At 41.4% G+C, this 23,161-nt stretch overlaps 1 protein-coding gene across 7 annotated transcripts in view; it reads left to right on the forward strand.

Moving 5' to 3' along the window:
* DOCK4 (dedicator of cytokinesis 4) overlaps window positions 1-23,161 on the forward strand; it is a 520,558-nt gene that overhangs the window by 420,200 nt on the left and 77,197 nt on the right. For all 7 annotated transcript variants that reach the window (XM_051849661.2, XM_051849660.2, XM_017342765.3 and 4 more), the window contains 3 exons: window positions 11,269-11,344; window positions 14,171-14,271; window positions 14,684-14,742. In XM_051849661.2, coding sequence (XP_051705621.1) covers window positions 11,269-11,344; window positions 14,171-14,271; window positions 14,684-14,742 — 236 coding nt within the window. The remainder of the gene's footprint in view (window positions 1-11,268; window positions 11,345-14,170; window positions 14,272-14,683; window positions 14,743-23,161) is intronic.

The raw sequence follows: 23,161 nt of genomic DNA on the forward strand, positions 1-23,161 counted from the left end.
GCATAATATGGCATATTTTACATAAGTACAGAAGCAGCTTTCCCAATTTGAAGACTAATTGACATTACTGAAATAGCTCCTTTAGAATTTGGCATATTTCATTTGTTGCCTGTGAGTAGACTCAATTATCTATTCACTAGGATGTCTGGATACTACAGTTTTAAGTAGGAGCTTTCTCTTTCTGTTTCTTTCTGTTTGTTTGTTTGTTTGTTTTTTAGATTTCTTTATTTATTTGAAAGGCAGAATTACAGAGTGGGGGGTGGGGGGAGAGAAGAGAGAGATCTGCTAATTCACTCCCTAAACAGCCATAATGACCAGGGCTGAGCCAGGCTGAAGTCAGGTGCCAGGAACTTCATCTGGGTCTGCCATATGGGTACAGGGGTTCACACACTTGGGCATCTTCCGCTGCCTTCCCAGGCTCATTAACTGGGAGCTGCATCTGAAGTGGAGCAGCTGGGACTCAAACTGGCTCCTATATAGGATGTGACTCCTATATAGGCTCCTATATAGACAGTAACTTAACCTGCTACACCACAGCGCTGCCCCAGGAGTCTTTCTTATGCTTCCTGCTTTGTTCCCAAAGATCAAGCATTCTGACATCCTGACCAGATCACAGTGAAGTGATCCAGGAAGCCAGATGGGAAGGGGGACAGGCTGCTGACGTCATCATCACGTACATCAGCATTTTGGCGTTAGCCTGTCCCCGGTGCAGAGGGACATTGTGGCTTAGAATTTTCAGTGACAGAAATTCAAACCGAAAGTACATCTGACATTTTTGTTCCTTAAGTACACAGACTGTGCTTGAGTTTGCAGAAAAACCATGACAACAGCGTGTCTTTTATATACTAAATACCATCTCTCTCTGCCCCACCTAAAAGTCCCAGCTCCATTTGGGAAGGCCTCATGGTCACTCAAGTAACAGACTTAGAAGTATAGATTTTGTTTTTGAGTAAACATAACATGTGGAAGAGTTTCATCTACAGCGCTGACTAGACAGGAACATGATTTAATTAGAGATGAGCTCCATGTAATACATTTTTACCGAAGATTACTCCCATAGCAACCCCACAAAACTGCTATGGGCCTTTACTTAATGCAATGTTATTATTCCACTGTTACCCTATTGAGTGCCAGGGAGTCTGATACTGCTTCTCCATTGGCAATGGCTGGTGGCTCCAAGTCCAGCCGAATTCATGGACAGGACTCCAGGGCCTGGTGAGACTGCCAAGTAGGAGCAGATTGCCTGCTGTGTGCTGTTCTGTTCCCCTTCTCCTCTCCTCATTTTATTGTCCTCGTCATTTCTCACTCAAATTATGAAGGCATATGAAATCTATCTTGCCGTGTAAATGAGAAACAGGCCCTCAATTCTTTGTGCTTTACCTGTAAAAAAAAATATTAACTTGTATAATACTGGTAGAAAAGTAGATTTGTGAAAGATATCAAAGATAGTTGATGGACCAGTGTTACAAACATAGTGGTTTAGTCCAGCTCTCTGCTGTGGCCCTGGAGTGCAGTGGAGGATGGCCCAGGTCCTTGGGCCCTGCACCCGCATGGGAGACCAGGAGAAGCACCTGGCTCCTGCCTTCGGATCAGCGTGGTGTGCTGGCTGCAGCACGCCGGCTGCAGCGGCCACTGGGGGGTGAACCAACGGAAAAGGAAGACCTTTCTCTCTGTCTCTCTCTCTTTCACTGTCCACTCTGCCTGTCAAAATAAAAAAAGAAAGAAAAGAAAAGACAAACATAGTGGTTTAAGCCACTGCCAGGAAAGCTGGACTCCCATGTGGATGCCAGTTTGTGTCCCAGCTGCTCCACTTCCAGTGCAGCTCCCGGCTAATGGAGTGGGAAAAGCAGTGGAGAATGGCCCAAGTGCTTGGGCCACTGCATCCATATAGGAGACCTGGAAGAAGCTCCTGGCTCCTGGCTTCTGCCTGGCCCAACCCTAGCCATTGTGGCCATTTGAGGAATGAACCAGCAGATCTCTGTGTTGTGTTCCTCCCTCTCTGTCTCTGTAACTCTGCCTTTCAAGTAAATAAATGAATATTTAAAATTTTTTAAAAACAGGTAGTTGAAATATATTAAAGAGCAAATACTGGAAAGAAAAAAAAATCCCTCTTTGCTACACTGGGAAGGAGCAAGTTGCTGGAGGCAGATCTACATCTGTGAGCTTGACTGCCTTTTCTTCCAGAATACTAGTTTTCTCACGTAAACATTCAATCATACAATCAATCTATATGATTTTTTGTCTTTTTCCACCTGAATGTCTGATACGTAACAGCAGATGTGTCCAGTGGAAGCTCCACAAGGACAAGAAGCATGACTTCTCTTTCTTACTGGCGGCAAAGCTGCCTTGTGCCCACCCTCAGATCCTGGTAGATGTTTCTGATGAGCTCAGCTGCTCAATCTGGAAAGAAGAAACATAAGGAAGATGAAATTAGGTGCCAAAAATACAGGACACTTTCAGGGAAGTTTCTCTCCACCCCCTTCCTGCACACATTGAGAAATAAAGTACAAAAATAAAGTCACAGCTTTATACATATTTTCAAGAAGATGAATCGTATAAGATACTTACTGAGGAATGTAAAAACTCTCTTGTCCTTCAGATGAAATTGCAGGTCCTTATTTTGTTTATCACGCCCACCTGCAGGCTTCAAACATCTCATACATTAGCCATCTCAGGTTTCAAATGAGATCTCTAGCAAATAAGTGATTTAGTGACTCAGAGATTCTTACGGAGGTCATTCATTCATTCACTGACTCATCTGTGTCAAAAAGGTACCGTAAGGATAAACAGCACTTGTACAAAGGTGTATTCATGAGAGGAACTTTGTCCCGGATCAGAACAGGAAGCATTTTTGATGAAGGCATGAATTTTAACTGAAAGCTAAAGCAGGAGGTAGCAGGCCAATAGCAAATGAAGAATGTTCCTGTCAGTAGAAAGAGCATATACAAAGACCCTGTGGTCAGGGTGGATATGACACTTTCAAGCAACTGAAAGACTGGTGGGATGAGTGAAATGTGGATAAGGAGGAACCAGTAAAGATGAGGCTGGAAGAACATGGTAACCATATATTGGTGAGTTACAGAGACGAAGAGAAAACCAGGAAGAACCAATTAGGAGCATACTGTAGCCACCCAGGTGAGAGATGATGATGGTTTGGTGGCTAGCAATGAAGGTAGTGACAAGATGGATTTTGAAAATGAATGATGATGAGACCTGCAGATGACTGGATATTGGTGGGAAAGGGGGGAAAAAAGGAAATAAAGATGGCCACTAGATTTTTGATCTGAGTAAAAGGACAAAATTGAGGTGCCATTCATTTCAATGAAAAATGCTGTCCAATGAGAAAGTTAAGAATTCTGTGCTGAGTATGAGTTCAAGCCATTGTTGGAGATCCACATAGAGATGTAGAAAAGAAAGCTAGACATGCCTGTGTGGGACTCAGGGAAGAGGTCATGGCTGGAAATGTACATTTAGAGTCATCTGCATATGGATGTGATTTGAAGCCTTGGAACTGAATAGCAGCCAGGAAGAAAAGCACAGCTTAAAAAGACAAAAGCCCGTATGATGGAGCTCTGTGGTATGCTGGCATCTTAAACATCAGCAAGTGGAGAAGCATCTGGAAAAGGAAACTGAAACAGGGAAGCCCATGATGTAAGTTAAGGTGCCAGCACAGTGTAAGAACCAATGAAGAACGTCTTTCAAGAAGGAAGGGAGATCTAGAGCTGCTGGGAGATTGGGGTAATATGGACAGATCATTGGCTCTGGGATTTGGCTATGTGATAGATGGTGACATTGACAGGTGCTGTTTCAAGTGGTGACAATGAGAGCCTGAGCAGAGTGAATTCAAGAGAGGCCAGGAGTTATAGACAGCTTTTTAGAAAGATTTTTGCTATAAAAGGGAGCAGAGAAATAGGGCTACATCTGGAAAGACTTATCAGAATGAGGATTATTTTTAAAATATGGGATATTGTAACATGTTGATTTGCTAATAGGAATGGCCCATTGAAGACAGAAATACTCATCTAGGGAGGAATAAGATACTGATTTTATCAAAACTATGTATTACTTTGATGAGTGTGGCAAAACTTAGTTACAGCAAATATTTACACAAGAATCACCTATACATGGTGAGTTGTGGGGGGTTGGTAGTGAGAATGGATGCATGAAGGAAAAGTGTTCTGAAAATTTGACCCCGATAAGTCAAAACAGAAGCCTTTCCCATGTGTGTGATTTTCTACCAGTGCTGTTCATTGGGATACTGGTTAATAGAGTTTCCATAATCATTTAATTTAAATGCCTTTTCATTCTCTATGTCTTCTCACATCAACTTCAATCAAAATCCCCTTTCCTCCATCCCCACTTTAGCTGATGGTATGCTGTCCACTTGGTTCAGCTTTACCCATCTAATTTCAGTCTGTTCAAAATGTCTTAAAAAGGAAGCAAGTGTTTCAACTAGTGGTTACAATTCCCATGTCCCATGTTGGAATACCTGGGTCCCATTCCCAGCTCTGACTCCTGATCCCAGGTTCCTACTAGTATAGACCGTAGGAAGCAGCAGTAGTAGTTCAAGTAGCGGGGTCCTTGCCACCCATTTGAATGATTTGGATTGAGTTCCCTGCCCCTGCTGAGCCATTGCAGGGATTTGGAGGGTAAACCAGAAGGACTCTGTCCCTCCCCTCCCCTTCCCTTCCCTCCCCTCCCCTTCCCTTCCCTTCCCTTCCCTTCCCTTCCCTTCCCTTCCCTTCCCTTCCCTTCCCTCTCTCCCTCCCCCCTCCCTCCCTCTCTCTCTCCTGCTCCCACTCCCTCTCTCTCTCTCCCTCTTTCCCTCCTCCTATTTCAAATAAATACATAAATAATTTTTAAAGAGAAAATATTGGACAGTAGATGATAAGATTTCTATGGGGGTGGGGAGTAAAAGGGAGAAATAGGGTTGCTTGAAGCTAATCCCTAAATTGCAGAAGGAGGTAGCACCTGGAAACCATGAAGCAATAGCTTTCATTTCCTGTGCACTGGTGCCTCTTTTATGTATAAATTTTATCATGCTGTGCCTATAGATTATGGTTGTCAAAAGTGATCCTTATGCCTGCAGAAATCAGTAATTTGGCCATTTGTGGCAGCAGATTGCAAACCTTTCTTGGCTTTTGAATATCCCCATATGCAGAAACTAGGTAATGACTGAAAGAATGAAACCAGAGGAGCCACATGGTTTTAGATAAATTGGAACAAGTATAGAAAGGTCCCTTGGCTCCACAGGCATCCACTACCTTGAAGGAGCAATAACGTGTAAATGCCTTTAGCTGGCTTGAGGACTTGTGTGCCAGGAAACTGTCTCAGTGCTGAGTTCCCATAGAGAGCCCCAGGAGCTGCCTCTGGGACTTGGGCTGAAAGTTATAGACATAATTGAAAAGCATTTGAAGCAGAGTCATTTTAAGATCTTTCTAGCCCTGGGCAGTCTTATTTTTGGAGGCCCTGCTCTTCATCGTGTCAGACATTAAATAGGCCCACATAGCACATTAGCTCTGTTTTTGCTGGAGAAAAAAATTAAAAGTATTTTCTGCATTTGCTTCTTAAATTACTGGCCTAAGAGTACAACATTTAGTTCTGATTGGCTGTGATGTCTCAGCATCTATGGAAATCTTGAAAGTCCTGAGATTATAAAAAATACCTTTTTTAAAATATGATAAAAATTGCATACATATTAAATTGGACAATTAATGAAATTTACATTGGTACATTCTGTGAGCATGTAACTAATCATGTTTTACTTGTTATATTGCACTTTTAATTTGGTTCTATAAAATTTTTCCAGATCTCAGTGTTTTCCAAAACCATATATCTGAACCATATATGCTGAACCATATATCTTGTATCCCCTGGTTTCAGTGATACAGCTCTGATAAGAGAGTGAGGTGTTCACTCTAGAAACTAGGACTTTGTGCTCCATTAAATTACCATACAAGTCTGCCTACTAAGGCATTGGCTTGGTGTTTAAAATGCTAGTTAAGACACCCACATTGCACATCAGAGTGCCTGATTTGAGTCCTGGCTACTCCATACTTCTGATCCAGCTTCCTGCTGATACATTCTTTGAGGCAGCAGCAGATGATGGACCAAGTGCTTGGGCCCCTGCCACCCACATAGGAGACTCTGATGGTGTTCCAGGCTTCTGGATTCAATCTGGCCCAGCCTTGGCTGTTGTACTCATTTGGGGGAGTGAACCAGCAGCTGGGAGCTCTCCCTGTGTGTCTGCCTGACTCTCAAATAAAAAGTAATAAAAAGAATCTTGCTGAAATTCCAGAATAAAGGAGAGTGCTAAGCAGAATGTTTCGTGTGACTCAGGACTCTCTAGACCTTGCCTTTCACTTAAGGGGTGAGGGTTGGAGGGAGGCTTCCAGACAGCAGCATTAGTAACACCTGGAGCTTATTAAAAATGGAGACTTCAGTCCTACTGAAGGCTTGCTGAATCATAATCTGCATTTTCTTTTTTACTTGTTTGTATTTATTTGAAAAGGTGGGAGAGAGAGAGAGATGCAGATAGAAACAGAGATCTCCATCAGCTGGTTCACTCCCCCAAATGCCTACACAGCTGGGGCTGGGCCAAGCCAATGCCAGGAACCAGCAGATCCATCCGGGTCTATCCGGGTCTCCCATATATATATATATATATATATATATATATATATATATATTTGACAGGCAGAGTGGACAGTGAGACAGAGAGAGACAGAGGGAAAGGTCTTCCTTTTTCCATTGGTTCACCCCGCAATGGCCGCTGCGGCTGGCACACTGTGCTAATCCAAAGCCAGGTGCTTCTCCTGGTCTCCCATGCGGGTGCAGGGCCCAAGGACCTGGGCCATCCTCCACTGCACTCCAGGGCCACAGCAGAGAGCTGGACTGGAAGTGGAGTAACCGGGACTAGAACCCGGGGTGCCGGTGCCGGCGCCGCAGGCGGAGGATTAGCCTAGTGAGCTGCGGCACCGGCCTCCCATATGGTTTTAACCAGATCACTCATTACAAAGTGAAGCACTGCCCTGGTCTACAGCAGTTGTTCTCTGCTCTGGGTACACATAAAAGTCACCTGTGAGTTTTGACAATCCCGGTGTCCAGGTGGGACCTAGACACCTGTATTGTGAAAGCTGCCAGGTGATGCCAGGCACAGCTCAAGCTGTGTAAGGCCATAGATGGGCCATGTTGTTTACTAGAAAGTGCAGTTCAAGAAGCCATGAATATTGTTTGTGTATAAATAACAAGTTACTAGCCCTTGCCACAGACCTCTTTCAGAAGACTGAGTTATGTTGGCTCCTTTTCAGTACACTTGGCCCAGCCTTCTCAATCCCAGCTGTGTCATGTTTCACTGCCAGAGGTTATGGTTTCTGAACAAGGATGCAGTCTAGGTGTGGCAGAAGTCAGTTTTTTATGTAAAAGCTCAGAGATGGTAGGAATGTGTGTATTTCTCCATTGAAATGTCAAGGCAGGAAGTTAAAGAGGCAACCAACAGAATGGGAAAAAATATTTGCAAACTATGCTACAGAAAAAGGATTAATAACCAGACTCTACAATGAGATCAAGAAACTCCACAACAACAAAACAAACAACCCACTTAAGAGATGGGCCAAGGACCTCAGTAGACATTTTTCAAAAGTGGAAATCCAAATGGCCAACAGGCACATGAAAAAATGTTCAAGATCAGCAACAATCAGGGAAATGCAAATCAAAACCACAATGAGGTTTCACCTCACCCCAGTTAGAATGGCTCACATTCAGAAATCTACCAACAATAGATGCTGGAGAGCATGTGGGGAAAAAGGGACACTAACCCACTGTTGGTGGGAATGCAAACTGGTTAAGCCTCTATGGAAGTCACTCTGGAGATTCCTCAATAACCTGAATATAACCCTACCATACAACCCAGCCATCCCACTCCTTGGAATTTACCCCAAGGATATTAAATTGGCAAACCAAAAAGCTGTCTGCACCTTAATGTTTATTGCAGCTCAATTAACAATAGCCAAGACCTGGAACCAACCCAAATGCCCATCAACAGTAGACTGGATAAAGAAATTATGGGACATGTACTCTATAGAATACCATATAGTAGTCAAAAACAATGAAACGCGGTCATTTGCAACAAGATGGAGGAATCTGGAAAACATCATGCTGAGTGAATTAAGCCAGTCCCAAAGGGACAAATATCATATGTTCTCCCTGATCGGCGATAACTAACTGAGCACCAAAAAGGAAACCTGCTGAAGTGAAATGGACACTATGAGAAACAGTGACTTGATCAGCCCTTGTCCTGACTGTTGATGTACAATTTAATACTTTATCCCTTTTAGTATTTTTTTTGTTCTAGTTAATACTATTGGTTGAACTCTGTAATCAACACACATTTATTCTTAGGTGTTGAAAATTAACTGAAAAGTGATCCCTGTTAAATATAAGAGTGGGAATAAGAGAGGGAGGAGATGTACAATTTGGGACATGCTCAATTGGACTTGCCCCAAATGGTGGAGTTAGAAATGTGCCAGGGGATGCCAATACAATCCCATCAAGATTGCATGTACCAATGCCATGTCACTAATCCAAGTGATCAATTTCAATTCACAATGGATCACACTGATAGGTCTAAGAGTCAAAGGGATCACACAAACAAGACTAGTGTCTGCTAATACTAACTGATAGAATCAAAAAGGGAGAGAATGATCCAACATGGGAAGTGGGATACACAGCAGACTCATAAAATGGCAAGTGCCCTAAACAGCACTCTGGCCTCAGAATCAGCCCTTAAGGCATTCAGATCTGACTGAAGAGCCCATGAGAGTATTTTAGGCATGGAAAGCCAAGACACTCTGGCAAAAAAAAAAAAAAAAAAAAGGACCTAAATGAAAGGTCTCTGCGAGTGAGATCCCAGTAGAGAGAACGGGCCATCAAAGAAGGAGGTACCTTTCTCTGAAGGGAGGAAAGGACTTCCACTTTGACTATGACCTTGTCTAAATAAGATCAAAGTCAGCGAACTCAAGAGGCTTCCATAGCCTTGGCAACTCATGACTAGAGCCTAGGGAGATTTCTGACGCCATAAATGAGAGTGTCAAATTGTTAAGTCAACAACAGGAATCACTGTGTACTTACTCCTTATGTGGGATCTCTGTCCTTAATGTGAAGTAATGCTATAACTAGTACTGAAACAGTATTTTACACTTTGTGTTCTGTGTGGTTGCAAACTGATGAAATTTTTACTTATTATATACTAAATCAATCTTCTGTATATAAAGATAATTGAAAATGAATCTTGATGTGAATGGAATGTGAGAGGGAGCAGGAGATGGGAGGGGTGCGGGTGGGAGGGAAGTTATGGGGGGAAGCCATTGTAATCCATAAACTGTACTTTGGAAAATTATATTTACTAAATAAAAGTTTAAAAAAAAAAGAAATGTCAAGGCAGGAAGTTAGTGCTTATAACCACACCTTAAGGGTACAAAGCTTGTTCTTTAAACTTAGAAGTCCAAAGACCTTATACTAGATGCTAAGTGTTTCCTTGACTGATAGCATCTCATTTTCTAATAATTAAACATTAATTTTGTATACTAACATTTTAGTGAAATACTTTGGAAACTTCAATGATTTCTTCAGTATCTGTGAAAAACTGTCCCTTTTTAGCATTATTTGCAGATGATTTGTCCTTTTAATGTAAAGTTCACCAATGATGTCTGTCATTTGGGAGGCTGAAGAAAGCACAGAACTTCTCAGTCTCATAGATTTTCAGATACTTAGCTTTCACAGTAAAGTTCATTGGAAGAAGTGACAAAGTATACATGCGTGTAACATAGTGCCTGAGCATGGAGAGCAGACACTTATGAAATGGTACCTTTCCCTTTATATTAAACTTCCACATTCAACCATGCAGCCCTATGCTGCAATGATCCTGTAATAGTGAGTTTCCTAGCAGATAGCAATAATGAACATGCATGCCCTTCAGAGACTATAAATATTCTTCTAAATAGTAAATTCCAAGGTGTGAAGTTGGTGAAGTTTAGTTTTGTTCCATTTTACCCTGGGTCATACAACTACTTTTTCCATTCCAAATGTTATGCTGAGAACTTAGCCTCATCACATCACAACACTGCATTATGCATGCATCTCAGATCAAGCCAAAGAAGTTTTAAATACCAACCACTTGTATGTTGGTATCTAGTGAATGGTAATTTGATGAGTGGCTTATCTTGTTTCAATATTATGCTACATCTAACATTAAACGAACCAACTTGAAATATGAATACATTGAATTTTGAATGTAGGAGCATACCTCAAAAAGTTCATGGGAAGCAGAATTAAAAGATAAGTGTATTTTGGTGCAGAAATTTTTGAAATCCATGCATGTGAAGAGTCCTCAAAATGTTCACAGAAAATGCTCATAAAAAAAAACTATGCGCCGAAATTAACTAATCTTTTAATTCTATTTTGTCACAGACTTTGGTGTTTTGTGTCTTATGTACTCCTCTGGCTGTAAAAATGAGATTTAGAACAAATGACAGAATACTGGAACTCATCAAGAATGCCCCCAGGTTCTTCCATCTCAGTCTCCCCTGCAGGACACAGAGCGCACCTGTCCCCTCTCTGAGCGACTCCTGCCCTAGCGGTGCCTTCCTCGGAATGACTTCACGCTTTCTGTCGGTTTCACACAGCTTAGCACAGAGTAATAGACAAGTTCACAGGCTGTAGTTGTTTCTTTAGTGGCAACCTTGCTGTCCTGAGAAAGATGGAATCTTCCTTTGGCAGCTCTTGCATGCCCTCCAACACTTTAAGTGTAGGACACCAGAGAGAGACTGTCTAATAAATACACTATATTCTTTATCATTTCATCCTATCCATTTCATCTTTGGACTTATTTTCCTTTGCAATATTTTTGAGAAGTGTGGGTTTATCCCATGATCATCAATACAGAATGTTTTGCTTGTACTAAATCATTTGCTTTATTCAAAAATTAATTTTAAAACTTATACAACATCAAAATATCAAAGTATTTCTGTCTGAATCATTTAAGCTCCTAGCTCTTGCTCTGTATCCTCTCACAAAGAACCGAACTTTGATGATAGATTTCTTTTTCCTTTTCTTTTTGGCTTGATGTCTCTTTTATTTCAAGTATGAATTATCTAACATGCTTGCTGAAAGAGGTTTTCTTTCATCTTGGTTGGTTTTTATTCTCATCTATTAAGTAATTTTCACTAATATGAATCTTTAAACTTAAAATGTATTCTTTTTTATCACTAGCGTTATTATTACAACAGTACTGTACCTCTCTGATGCACTTCGTAAGAATTTCTTAAATGAAAACTTTGATTATAAGGTAAGTGTTCCTTTAGATGGCTGACCTACTTGGGCTAAAATATTTGCTTTGTATTTTAGGAAATTGCCTACTGTATTTTCTTGGTATACTTTACTTTTACTTATGAATAGTTGATGTTATATTAATTATATTATAGTCTATGAACGATATATGATGATTGCTTCACTTATCAACTTGGCGGCAAACATTGTGCTTATAAGGAAATAGATCTTTGTTACTATAAATTTCAGATAATTAGAAAGTATTATAAAACCAATGGGATTTTAATGATTTTATGTTTCTCTATCTTGTATCTTATAACAATACATCAAATTTTCATATCATAGCTCTACTTTTTGATACTTGACCTGTTCCTATTATCTATCTCTTACAAATAGCTCTTCTTCTGGGCATTCTTACAAAATTAAACCTGGACTACCTCTCTAATTATTTCCTTGGTTAAATATTTATTAGTGGCCGGCGCCACGGCTCACTAGGCTAATCCTCCGCCTGCGGTGCCGGCACACCGGGTTCTAGTCCCGGTCGGGGCGCCGGAATCTGTCCCAGTTACCCCTCTTCCAGGCCAGCTCTCTGCTGTGGCCCGGGAGGGCAGTGGAGGATGGCCCAAGTGCTTGGGCCCTGCACCCCCGCATGGGAGACCAGGAGAAGTACCTGGCTTCGGGCTTCAGATCAACGCAGTGCTCTGGCCACAGTGCACCGGCCGCAGCGGCCATTTGAGGGTGAACCAACAGCAAAGGAAGACCTTTCTCTCTGTCTCTCTCTCTCTCACTGTCCACTCTGCCTGTCAAAAAAACATATTTATTAGTGAAATTATTGAGTTAAAGGTTTTACCAATTATATTGACTGCCTTTTATCTTATATCATACTATTCTAACTGTAGATGCTACATTGCATCTCTAGTATACTAACACTTTTTTGACAACTAAAGAGAAAAATCTTCTTTGTTTTAATTTTTGTTTCTAATTATTAATTACTGACTAAATAGCAGATATTAACTAAAACTCTTATTTTGTGAATTATCTTGTCTTTTGTTCATTATTTTGCTTGGGGCTTTATTATTTTCTTTTTTGTGTGAAAAGTCTTTATAACAGATATTTAACTCTTCGTCCTATTCTTTTTTTATTTGTCTTTAATTTTACTAAGTGTCAATAGAGCGGCTGTTTCTTTCCACATGGTTTGGGGGGGGGGTTGTTTTGGTGACTTTTCTTTCTTTTTTACTAACTTTATTTCAGCGAATTTTATTCTGATCTCATTCTGATTCTGTTTTTAGTAAAAGCAAACTTAGACTGATGAGGTTTGTCCGGGCAGGGAATTTTTATAGATTTTCTGAATTTAAGGCAATTAGCATATTCAAAGAAGTCTATGATTTTTTTTAAGTTCTTCAGTAAAAGGAGTTCCAGAAATGAATTCAAACAGGAATAAAGTAATCCGTCTTATACTCCAACCTGTTTAAAGATGCCCAGACATATAAGAGAAACAAAGCATCTACCCTTTAGAATGTACCAGAGTTCATGAAACCTGAGATACAGCTTTGAAGCAACACATAAATGGTATTTAGTTATGGTACTTTTTTGTCAAGAAAATAATCAAGGGGCCTGCGCTGTGGTGCAGCAGGTTAAGCCACTGTCTGCAGTGTTAGCATCCCATCTGGGCGCTGGTTCAAATTCCGGCTGCACCACTTCTAATCCAGCTCCCTGCTAAAGCACCTGGGAAAGCCGCAGAAGATAACCCAAGTCCTTGGAACACTGCACCTACATGGGAGACCTGGCTCCTGGCCCCTGGCTTCAGCCTGGCCTAGCCCTGGCCATTGCAACCCTTTGGGGAGTGAACCAGTGGATGGAAGATATCTGTCCCTGTCTCTCCATCTCTTTCTGTATCTCTTCCTTTTAAGTAGATAAAATAAATATTTTAAAAAAAAAAGAAAGGAAGGAAGGAAGGAAGGAAAAAATCAAGCAGATACTGTGTAAAAGGAGAGAGAATAGGGGTCAAATCTGTGTCCTAGCAGGTTAAGCTGCCACCTGCAGTACTGGCATGCCATAAGAGTGCAGGTTTGAGTCCCAACTCTCCACTTCCAATCCAGCTCCCTGCTAATGTGCCTGGGAAGACAGCAGAAGATGGCCCAAGTGTTTGGGCCCCTGCACCTACATGGGAGACCCGGAAGAAGCTCCTGGGCTCCTAGCTTCAGCCTGGCCCAGCCCCAGCCATTGCAACCAATTGAGAAGTGAACCAGCTGATGGAAGGACCTCTCTCTCTGTCTCCTCCGCCCCTGTAACTCTGTCTTTCAAATAAATAATATAAATCTTTCTATAAAATGGAGAATAGTATAAAAAACCCCATACACCAATATTCAGCTTTGACTCTTTACCAACTCATGGCCAGTCTTATTTCAACTGTACATACTCCCATCCACTTAATCACTTTTGAAGCAAATCCAAGATATCATGTTACTTCACTTGTTAATATTTTTGTACCACCATAGTATTTAAGTATCTTGCTCTTGTAGTGAGTGTTTGGCACTGTGGTTAAGATGCCATTTCGGATGCCTCCATTCCACATTGGAGTATCTGGTTTGAGTCCCAGCTCCGCTGCTTCCTTTATAGCCCTGTACAGCTGCACCCTGGAGGGCAGCAGATGATGGCTCAAGTCCTTGGGTCCCTGCCCACACACATGGGAGACCCAGACTGAGTTCTAGACTACTGGCTTTGGCGTGACCCAACCCTAGTTATCACGGACATTTGGAGAGTGAACCAACAGATAGATGATTTCTCTGCCTGTCTTTATTTCAAACAAAATGAAAATAAGTAAATAAATGTCTTGTTGTTTTAGATCTGGGATTCCTACTTTTATCTCGCCGTCATTTTTATAAACCAGTTATGTCTACAACTGGAGATGTTCACACCTTCCAAAAAGAAAAAGGTGCTAGAAAAGTAAGTACCAATGTATAATCAGCTGGTAAATGTTGCCTTTCAAATGATATTGATTTCAAATGATTCATGAATCAAATGTCTGTAACTGGAAATCACACAGTAGAGAAGCAATGACCCAGAGGACAAGAAGCAGTCTTTTCTGAAACTGTTAATATTTTGACCTTATTTTCATATTTTCTTTTTCCCTGAATCTTTCAAGATTCAGAATTATTATAGCGGAAAAAAAAAAAAACTATGTTTTAGGAAAGATTTATATAAGGCTTTGATTTAGAGGCACCAAGACATATATTAAGCATCTTTAATTAAAAACATCTTGCCTTTTGATTCAGAATGATGGCTTGTGTCCTAAAGAAACATAGCTGTATTCTAGAGGCTTTGTGTCAGGTTTGATTTTTTTTTTTCTCTATTTCAGGTATGGTGACATGCGGGTCACAATGGGTTGTGAAATTTTCAGCATGTGGCAAAACCTAGGTAAGAGACGAGAAGAGAAGCCATTGCCATTGTGAAGCTTGTCACTGTACTTTTAAGTGTATAAATCAAGGACAGTTTACCAATGACAGTGCTGGAAACCAAATGTCTAAATCAATAAAGATATCTACAGAAAATAATTGGCACTTTGGCATTGAATAAGGTTACAACTAATTCTTTAAATTAGTTATCTGTCTGAAAAATCATCTTACCTTTGTGTGGTTCATTGTTGATTAATGATAGGTTTTTATAATCTAGCATAGCTCCAGCGATACACACACTATTTCCAGTAATGAGGTAGATGTTCCCACTTTGGGACTGTAACAAGTCAAAATTTCTAGAACTCTGAATTGAGACTATGAATCATAACACATTCAGATTAAACTTCATGAAACATTGACTTGAGTATCACTACTCTTAAATACTGGAAGTGACTGACCTATATCATAAAGAGATCATCAAAAGATTTTAAAAGCATCTTCAGTTGCTAAGAGACTGTTAGATCCAATTTTGTTAGTCTGCCCGAGCAGAGGGAGCACTGTGTTCTAGCAAACTGATAACATAGATCTGCTTGAACAGAAAAGGATAACACTTGGAAAAATAAAGTGTTTAAAATGCATTAGTAAAATGTCTCTTGCTATAGATTCATAGTTTAATTTTGTATGTTAGCTATGCAAGGTATTGGTGTTCTTTTACTATGACTGCATTTTAATTTGTCCTTGTGATTTATTAAAATGATGGACTGATTTGACTTGAATGTATAATGATCTGAAAGTATCTTCTTTTGGACCCATCCAACTTGGAGACAGCAGTATTTGTTTTCTTGGAGTAAAAAGAACAACTGTCATTATATTACATTCATGGTACAGAATGATTTTCTTTGACCAGGGTCCCTCAAATATATGTATCAATTTGAGGGAGCTTTGTTATATACAAGGGATGAGCTCAGTGTGCAAAGCTTTTTGGTGATTTCAGAAAAAATCAAGTTAGCATCTCAAAAATGGCATCTAGTAGAAACCATTTTCTGCCTTTTGGTTCATCTCAAAAATAGTATCAAACATTCATCTCACTTGAAGAAGAAATGCTTCTCTAAATCTTCACGATGCCTTGATTCTCTATGTCCTTGTTTTCTTCAAAAATACACCAAGGCCCTTGTGGTGTCCATATTGCATTTGGCATTATTTCACCAGGTAGTGTCTGCCAAAGAATACTGCAGTGAAATTCTCTTTGGAGGCAGTTGCAGGCCCTTTTCAGAGCTCAAACTATGAGAGTGGGATAGATCTGATGGATGACCAGAGTGATGACAAACATGGCAGATTTCCTCTTCTCATCATTGCCTCATGTGCTTATTTCCATGCTCATCTGTATGCAAACCACAATATCTATCCACTTAGTAAGTATCCCAATATGGTGTCTTATTGTTAAGTTAAATTCCCTCACTCAGAGAAGTAATTTAACATAAAAATCAATAGGTAGAAATATTTTTGTTTTAGAACAAAAAAGAGAGAGGAAAATCTATGAAATAAATATGAACTATTTACAACACTGCTCCCTTTCTTTGTTGTCTCAACCCTAAACACGGGTTTAGCACAGTCCTAGGACTATGTTAGAAAAGGCTCATTATATCCAGTTATGGTTTCCCAGCATGACATAATTCAAGCATAGGGTAAGTGTAAATTTTCACTTCATTTCTTGGTTTCTGCTTTATTTCTCTGGAGTTTTGTCCTAACTTTTCAGTTAGGTTCAATACCCAGCTTGGGCTCCTGATTCTAGCTTCATGTTAATGAAGATCCTTGGAGCCAACGTTGATGGCTCAAGTAATTGGGATCCTGCAACCCAGTTGGGAGACCTAGATTGAGCACCCAGCTCCTAGCCGGGTATGGCCAGACCTGGACATTGAGGGCTTTTGGGAAGTAAACCAGCAGATGTGTGTTCTCTTCCTTCTCTCAAATAAAATATTTTTTGAAACTTATCATATTTACCACTTTTCCTTGTACATATCAGTGTGATTAAGAACATTTGCATTGTAATGCAACCACCCCCAACATCCATCTCCAGAATTCTTTTGATCTTCAAAACTGAGACTCTATGCCCATTAAAAACTAATTTCCCATCCTCCTCTCTCTGCCCCTGTCACCACCATTTTGATTTCTGTCTTTACAAATTTTACTATTCTAAGTACCTAACATAAAATCATATAATATTTGTGGTTTTTTTAAGATTTATTTCATTTATTTGAAAGTCAGAGTTACACAGAGAAGAGAGAGGGAGAGAGAGGGGGAGAGAGAGAGAGAGAGGTCTTCCATCCATTGGTTCACTCCCCAGATGCAACGGCCGGAGCTGCGCCAATCGAAAGCCGGTGAGCCAGGAGCTTCTTCTGGGTCTCCCATGCGGCTACAGGGGCCCAAGCACTTGGGCCATCTTCTACTACTATCCTAGGCCATAGCAGAAAGCTGAATCGGAAGAGGAGAAGCCGGAACTAGAACCGGTGCCCATATGGGATGCCAGCGCTTTAGGCCAGGGCTTTAACCCACTGCACCACAGCGCCGGCCCCAATACCTGTGTTTTTGTGACTGCCTTATTTCTACTAGCAGAATATCCTTAAGAATCATCTGTGTTATAACATACATCAGAATTTTCTTCATTTTTAAGGCTGAATGATATTCCCTTGAGTAGACTACCACTTTTCTTTGTCCATGCATCTATCAATAGACACTTAGGTTACTTCCACTTTTGGCTGTTGTAAATAATGCTGTTGTGAGCATGGGTGTACAAATATCTCTTTGAGATCCTGCTTTCAATTCTTTGGGATATATACCCTGAAGTAGAATTACTGAATCATATGGTAATTCTATTTTTTAAAATATTTTTTCTGGTAGATTGTTTTATTTTATTTTGTTAATTTATTTTGAAGGAATATAAATTTCATAAGTATAACTTTAGGAATAGTTATTCTTCCCAGCATATCTGCCCTCCTACCCACAATCCACCCCACCTCCTCCTCCCTCTCCCATTGCCAGTCCCATTCTCCATTAAGATTCATTTTCGAGCCGGCGCCGCAGCTCAATAGGCTAATCCTCTGCCTAGCGGCGCCAGCACACTGGGTTCTAGTCCCGGTCAGGGTGCAGGATTCTGTCCCAGTTGCCCCTCTTCCAGGCCAGCTCTCTGCTGTGGCCCGGGAGTGCAGTGGAGGATGGCCCAAGTGCTTGGGCCCTGCACCCCATGGGAGACCAGGATAAGTACCTGGCTCCTGCCTTCAGATCAGCACAGCGCGCCGGCTGCGGCGGCCATTGGAGGGTGAACCAACAGCAAATTGAAGACCTTTCTCTCTTGTCTCTCTCTCACTGTTCACTCTGCCTGTAAAAAAAAAAAAAAAAAAAAAAAGATTCATTTTCAATTAACTTTGTGCACAGAAGAACAACTCTATACTAAGTAAAGATTTCAGCAATTTGTACACACATAAAATACACACACACACAACTCTTTGAGAACAAGTTTTACAGTTAATTCTCATAGTTCAACTCACGGAGGACAAAAGTCCTGCATGGGGAGTTAGTACACAGTGACTGCTGCTGTTAATGTAACAATTAACACTCTTATGTGTGATGTCAGTGACCACCTGAGGCTCTTGACGTGAGTGGTCAGGCTATGGAAGCCAGAAACTCCGTCAGTGTTTGGAAAAGGCCGTATTTTTAAGGAGCCACTCTACTGTTTTCTGCAGCCATTGCACCATTTCACATTCAGACTAACAGGGCACAACAGTTTCAGTTTTTTCAGTTTCTCTACATCCTCACCAATACTTACTCCTTTCTGGTTTTTTATAGCCGTTTTTTTTTTTTGTTTGTTTTTTTTTTTTTTTTTTTTGACAGGCAGAGTGTTGGACACTGAGAGAGAGAGAGAGAGACAGAGAGAAAGGTCTTCCTTTGCCGTTGGTTCACCCTCCAATGGCCGCTGGGGCTGGCGCGCTGCAGCCAGCGCACCGCGCTGATCCACTGATCCGATGGCAGGAGCCAGGTGCTTCTCCTGGTCTCCCATGGGGTGCAGGGCCCAAGTACTCGGGCCATCCTCCACTGCACTCCCTGGCCACAGCAGAGAGCTGGCCTGGAAGAGGGGCAACCAGGACAGAATCTGGCGCCCGGACCGGGACTAGAACCCGGTGTGCTGGCGCCACAAGGCGGAGGATTAGCCTAGTGAGCCGTGGCGCCGGCCTATAGCCACTTTTTGGTTATGAAATAGTAAGTATCTCATTGTGGTTTTAATAAAATAACTTATTTTTGAAGAATAAAGACCAACTACTGATAAGTAAATACCTTTTCATAAACAGATTATTTTTCTGTACTTTCATTTTCTAAATTGAAGTACTAAAAGCATTTTGTCTGGGCACTGGATTCTAATCCCAGTTGCTCCTCTTCCAGTCCAGCTCTCTGCTGTGGCCCGGGAGTGCAGTGGAGGATGGCCCAAGTGCTTGGGCCCTGCACCCCATGGGAGACCAGGAGGAAGCACCTGGCTCCTGGCTTCAGATTGGCGCAGCGCCAGCTGTAGCAGCCATTTGGAGAGGGAACCAATGGAAGGAAGACCTTTCTCTCTGTCTCTCTGTCTCTCTGTCTCTCACTGTCAAATTAAAAAAAAATTGTCAAGAGAGAAAGAAAAACATGTATTTCCCCAAAAAAATGTTATCAACTCATATCTATACTTGCAAGAAAAGTCGGCAAGAAAAGAGGTTGGTCTTTATTACTGTGTCCCATATTTGGCTTTCACCTTGGTACAAGGTTGTTTTTTCTTTCTATTTTTAGATGAACTCATGTCCTTCCTAAATATAAAGTGGGCTCTTTGTTCCACATTTACAAACAGTGTCTTGTAACTGCTGCAGAAAAATCAATACTTCCCCAGCAGGCTGTTCTGTATGCATAAATATAAAGCACCAACAGCCCAAGTAGCAGGTGCCCTCAATACTTCAAAACAAGACCATGTGGCTGCCAATTAGAGAAGGGGAAAATATACTGAATCTATGGTTTAAAAAAGAAACCACTTAAATGAAGTTTATTTTGCTGTTGCCATACATAGCTCAAAATTTTGCTTTGTTGATTTGGTGGGAATTAAATTTTCTATGGTTGAAGAGCCTGTTCAGGCTGGCACAGATTCTCTGCTTCCAAAGTTTGTTTTCAGCAAATAAGTCTCTTCTGCATTCCTACGCTGTGATTCTGAATGTTGGTATGGCTTCTCTATCACTTTCCTACTGGTGTTAGAAAAATTAGGCCACAAAATGTAGTGTATAGACCATGAAAGAAACTAAGTATACACGCATATTTTAAGACCATCAAGAGGATTTTTAATAATATGCCAGATTTGTTATTAATATTAGGAATTTTTAGGTGTAATAAAAGCATTGCAAATCTATATTTATAAAATGTCTTCTCTGTTAAAGATGATGTGTACAAGGAGAATTATATAATGTCTCAGATTTGCTTTTAAAATATTCTGTATAGGTGAAACAGTATCAAAAATCTTGATAATTATAGAAGTTAGGTGAGGGTATGGGAGGATTTGCCTTGCTGTTCTCTACAGCTGTATGTTTCATAGTAAAATAAATTGTCAAATAAGAACATTTGGTGATAAAATATCTAAATGGAAAAGTTTTTTGAAAAGAGATTCAAAAGTACTCAAGCTAATGGTGGCAAATAACATATGTGTATGCTGATGGCAGTCCCCATGAGAGAGACCAAAGGATGCCAGATTTAGAGAGTATAATAGCAATGTATCCACTCTGAATAGCGTTCTGCCGGATCAGGTATGGGAAAATTGTCCCGGCTGTTGGGAAACTAAGTTTTTTTTTTTTTTTTTTAAGATTTATTTATTTATTTATTTGAAAGTCAGAGTTACAGAAAGAAAGGAGAGGCAGAGAGAGAGAGAGAGGTCTTCCACCTGCTGGTTCACTCCCTAGTTGGCCGCAACAGCCAGAGCTGCGCCGATCTGAAGCTAGGAGCCAGGAATTCCTTCTGGGTCTCCCACGTGGGTACAGGGGCCCAAGGACTTGGGCTATCTTTTACTGCTTTCCCAGGCCATAGCAGAGAGCTAGATCGGAAGTGGAGAAGCTGGGTCTCGAACCAGCACCCATATGGTATGCCAGCGCTTCAGGCCAGGGCTTTAACCCTCTGCACCAGAGCGCCGGCCCAAGAAACTCAGTTTTACTTTGTATTCCCTCTCTCTCCCATCCTCCTCCCCCCGACCCCCGACACACACCCAAAAGCTATGTAAGGTCTCATGGAAGAGAGGCCTTCCTGGTTGCTGATCAAATCCCAAGATGGCCTTTGTCCTGGCATGCATGGTCCTTTTGGTCCAATGATCTGTGGCCAGACCTTGAGCCCCTGCAACCATCTCCTGGGCCAGGATCATAGAGCAGGTGGAAGACCTGCTAATGTCAGAACTTCCAGCCTTTGCCCTCCCAGGCATATCTTCCCCCCTCTCTCTTTTTCCCCCTCACTTGAATATGCTTTTCAGTGTTTTAGGCTTTGTAAAGTGACAGTAAGAGTGACTGAGTTCGTGTTACTTCTGCTTTCTGCTTGACAAAAATAGCCAAGGGAAGGAATTGCAAATGCTACCTGCTAGTTACCTGCTCCAGATATTATGTGTGTTGGGAAGATGGGGAAATAATTGATACTTCAGTGAGGTGTTGGTCTTGAAAGTAAAATATATAAAGACCAATAAGCAGATTTCTTTTGCTATATCCGTGCTCTGGTGAGGAAAAGTAAGCAATCCTTTGGGAAAAACAAAGGATTACCATAAATAAAGGTGGGAGGCATTTGTTATCAGAGTGCCTAGGTTCAAGCCCTGGCTGGACTTCTAATTCCAGCTTCCTGTTAATGTGCCCCTGGGAGGCAGAGGTATTGGCTCAAGTGCTTGAGTCCCTGCTACCCACCTGGGAGATTCAGATTGAGTTCTGAGCCCGAGCTTCAGCCTGGCCCAGTCTTTCTGTCTCTGTCTCTGTCTCTGTCTCTGTCTCTCTCTCTCTCTCTCTCTTTCTCTCTCTCTGTGTGTGTGAGTGTATGTGTGTTTAACTGTCTCTCTCTCTCTGCCTTTCAAATAAAGTAAAATAAGCCAATAAAGCTTTTTAATAAAATAAGCAGAGGTAGGAACACAAAAGGAATTGCAAACCAACTTTCTTCCTCACATGTAATGAGTTATGGATAAGTTATTTAAAGGCTGTGAAAAGCAATTAAAATGCCTTTGATAATTCCTCAGAGAGGAGGGGACTGTTGGTTTCAGTGATGGAAAGCAAAAGGACTTTGAGGTGGGCAGGGCTCATGGGTTGCATCCAGGGCTGTATTCTGTGAGAATGCTCAAAGCACGTGGCTGATGAACACTTTGGCTCACACAGACACCAACCCAAGGAAAAATCAACCTGGTCCCCAACGGCTGCAGAGGGCATCTCCCTGATGGTGTGAGGTCTCTGGGGACCATCACAGATATTGCAGGGCTTGGGATCTGACCCGGCTACAGGAGTGCATCTGCCAGGAGAGAGCATGAGGACCTCAGTCTGTAGGGCACCCAAGATGCAGGGCAAGGGCAAGGACATCCAGTCCCTGATTGAGACAGATGTCTGGGACAGCCCTGGGACACTGTCACAGACTGCAGCCCAAAGTTGATTCAAAGCCCTCTTGATATCAAGACAGAAAGACATTCAGATCAGTGGCCTCTGTTGAAGGCACTTTTTCCAGATAAGTGTAAACTGAGACAGAATTCAGCCTCTTGGATGTCTTAACGCAGTCTCACATTCTCATTATTGTCATATTGGTCTCCTGGAGGTAGGCGAAATCTTTGACAGAGGTGACTGGTGCTCACATGCCAACTGGTGTATCAGACCTCTGTTGGTTGCATTTGGAAAAACCAAAGCCCAAAACACCAAGCTAAACTCATGTTAAAGTAGCACAAGGGTACTTTAAAAAAAAGCTCGTGGGATATGGAATTAAAAGATAAGTTTACTTTGATGTAAAAAAAAATCTGAAATCCATACCCATGAGGAATCTTCAAAATGTTTATGGAAAATGCATATTATGAAAAAGCTGCACGTGGATTTAGGCATTCTTTGCTGATTTTTTAAAATTCCATTTTCTATGACCTTTTTGAAGCACTCTTGCACATGGCCTCGTGTAGTGGGGAGGTTGTAAACAGATCTGGTTTGAGCGTGACTGTTTGAAAAAGCCAGCTCAGAGATCACTGTGTCTTAACTGTCCTTCACTCTATGTACTGACTTTATTCCCAGTCAGTGGGAAAATGGCATCTGCCAGCTTCAAGCCTATTTCCTGTTTCATAAGGGCCCTTTTAGAAAAGCTCTTCCCTTCAGGGCCGTAGATGGCCCTGCTACGTGATATGCCCACTGTGGGGCCTGGGACAAAGCTGTTTGTTGATAATGGCCAGGTTATCG

Source organism: Oryctolagus cuniculus, chromosome 3 (genome assembly GCF_964237555.1).
Source record: "Oryctolagus cuniculus chromosome 3, mOryCun1.1, whole genome shotgun sequence".
Taxonomy (NCBI): domain Eukaryota; kingdom Metazoa; phylum Chordata; class Mammalia; order Lagomorpha; family Leporidae; genus Oryctolagus; species Oryctolagus cuniculus.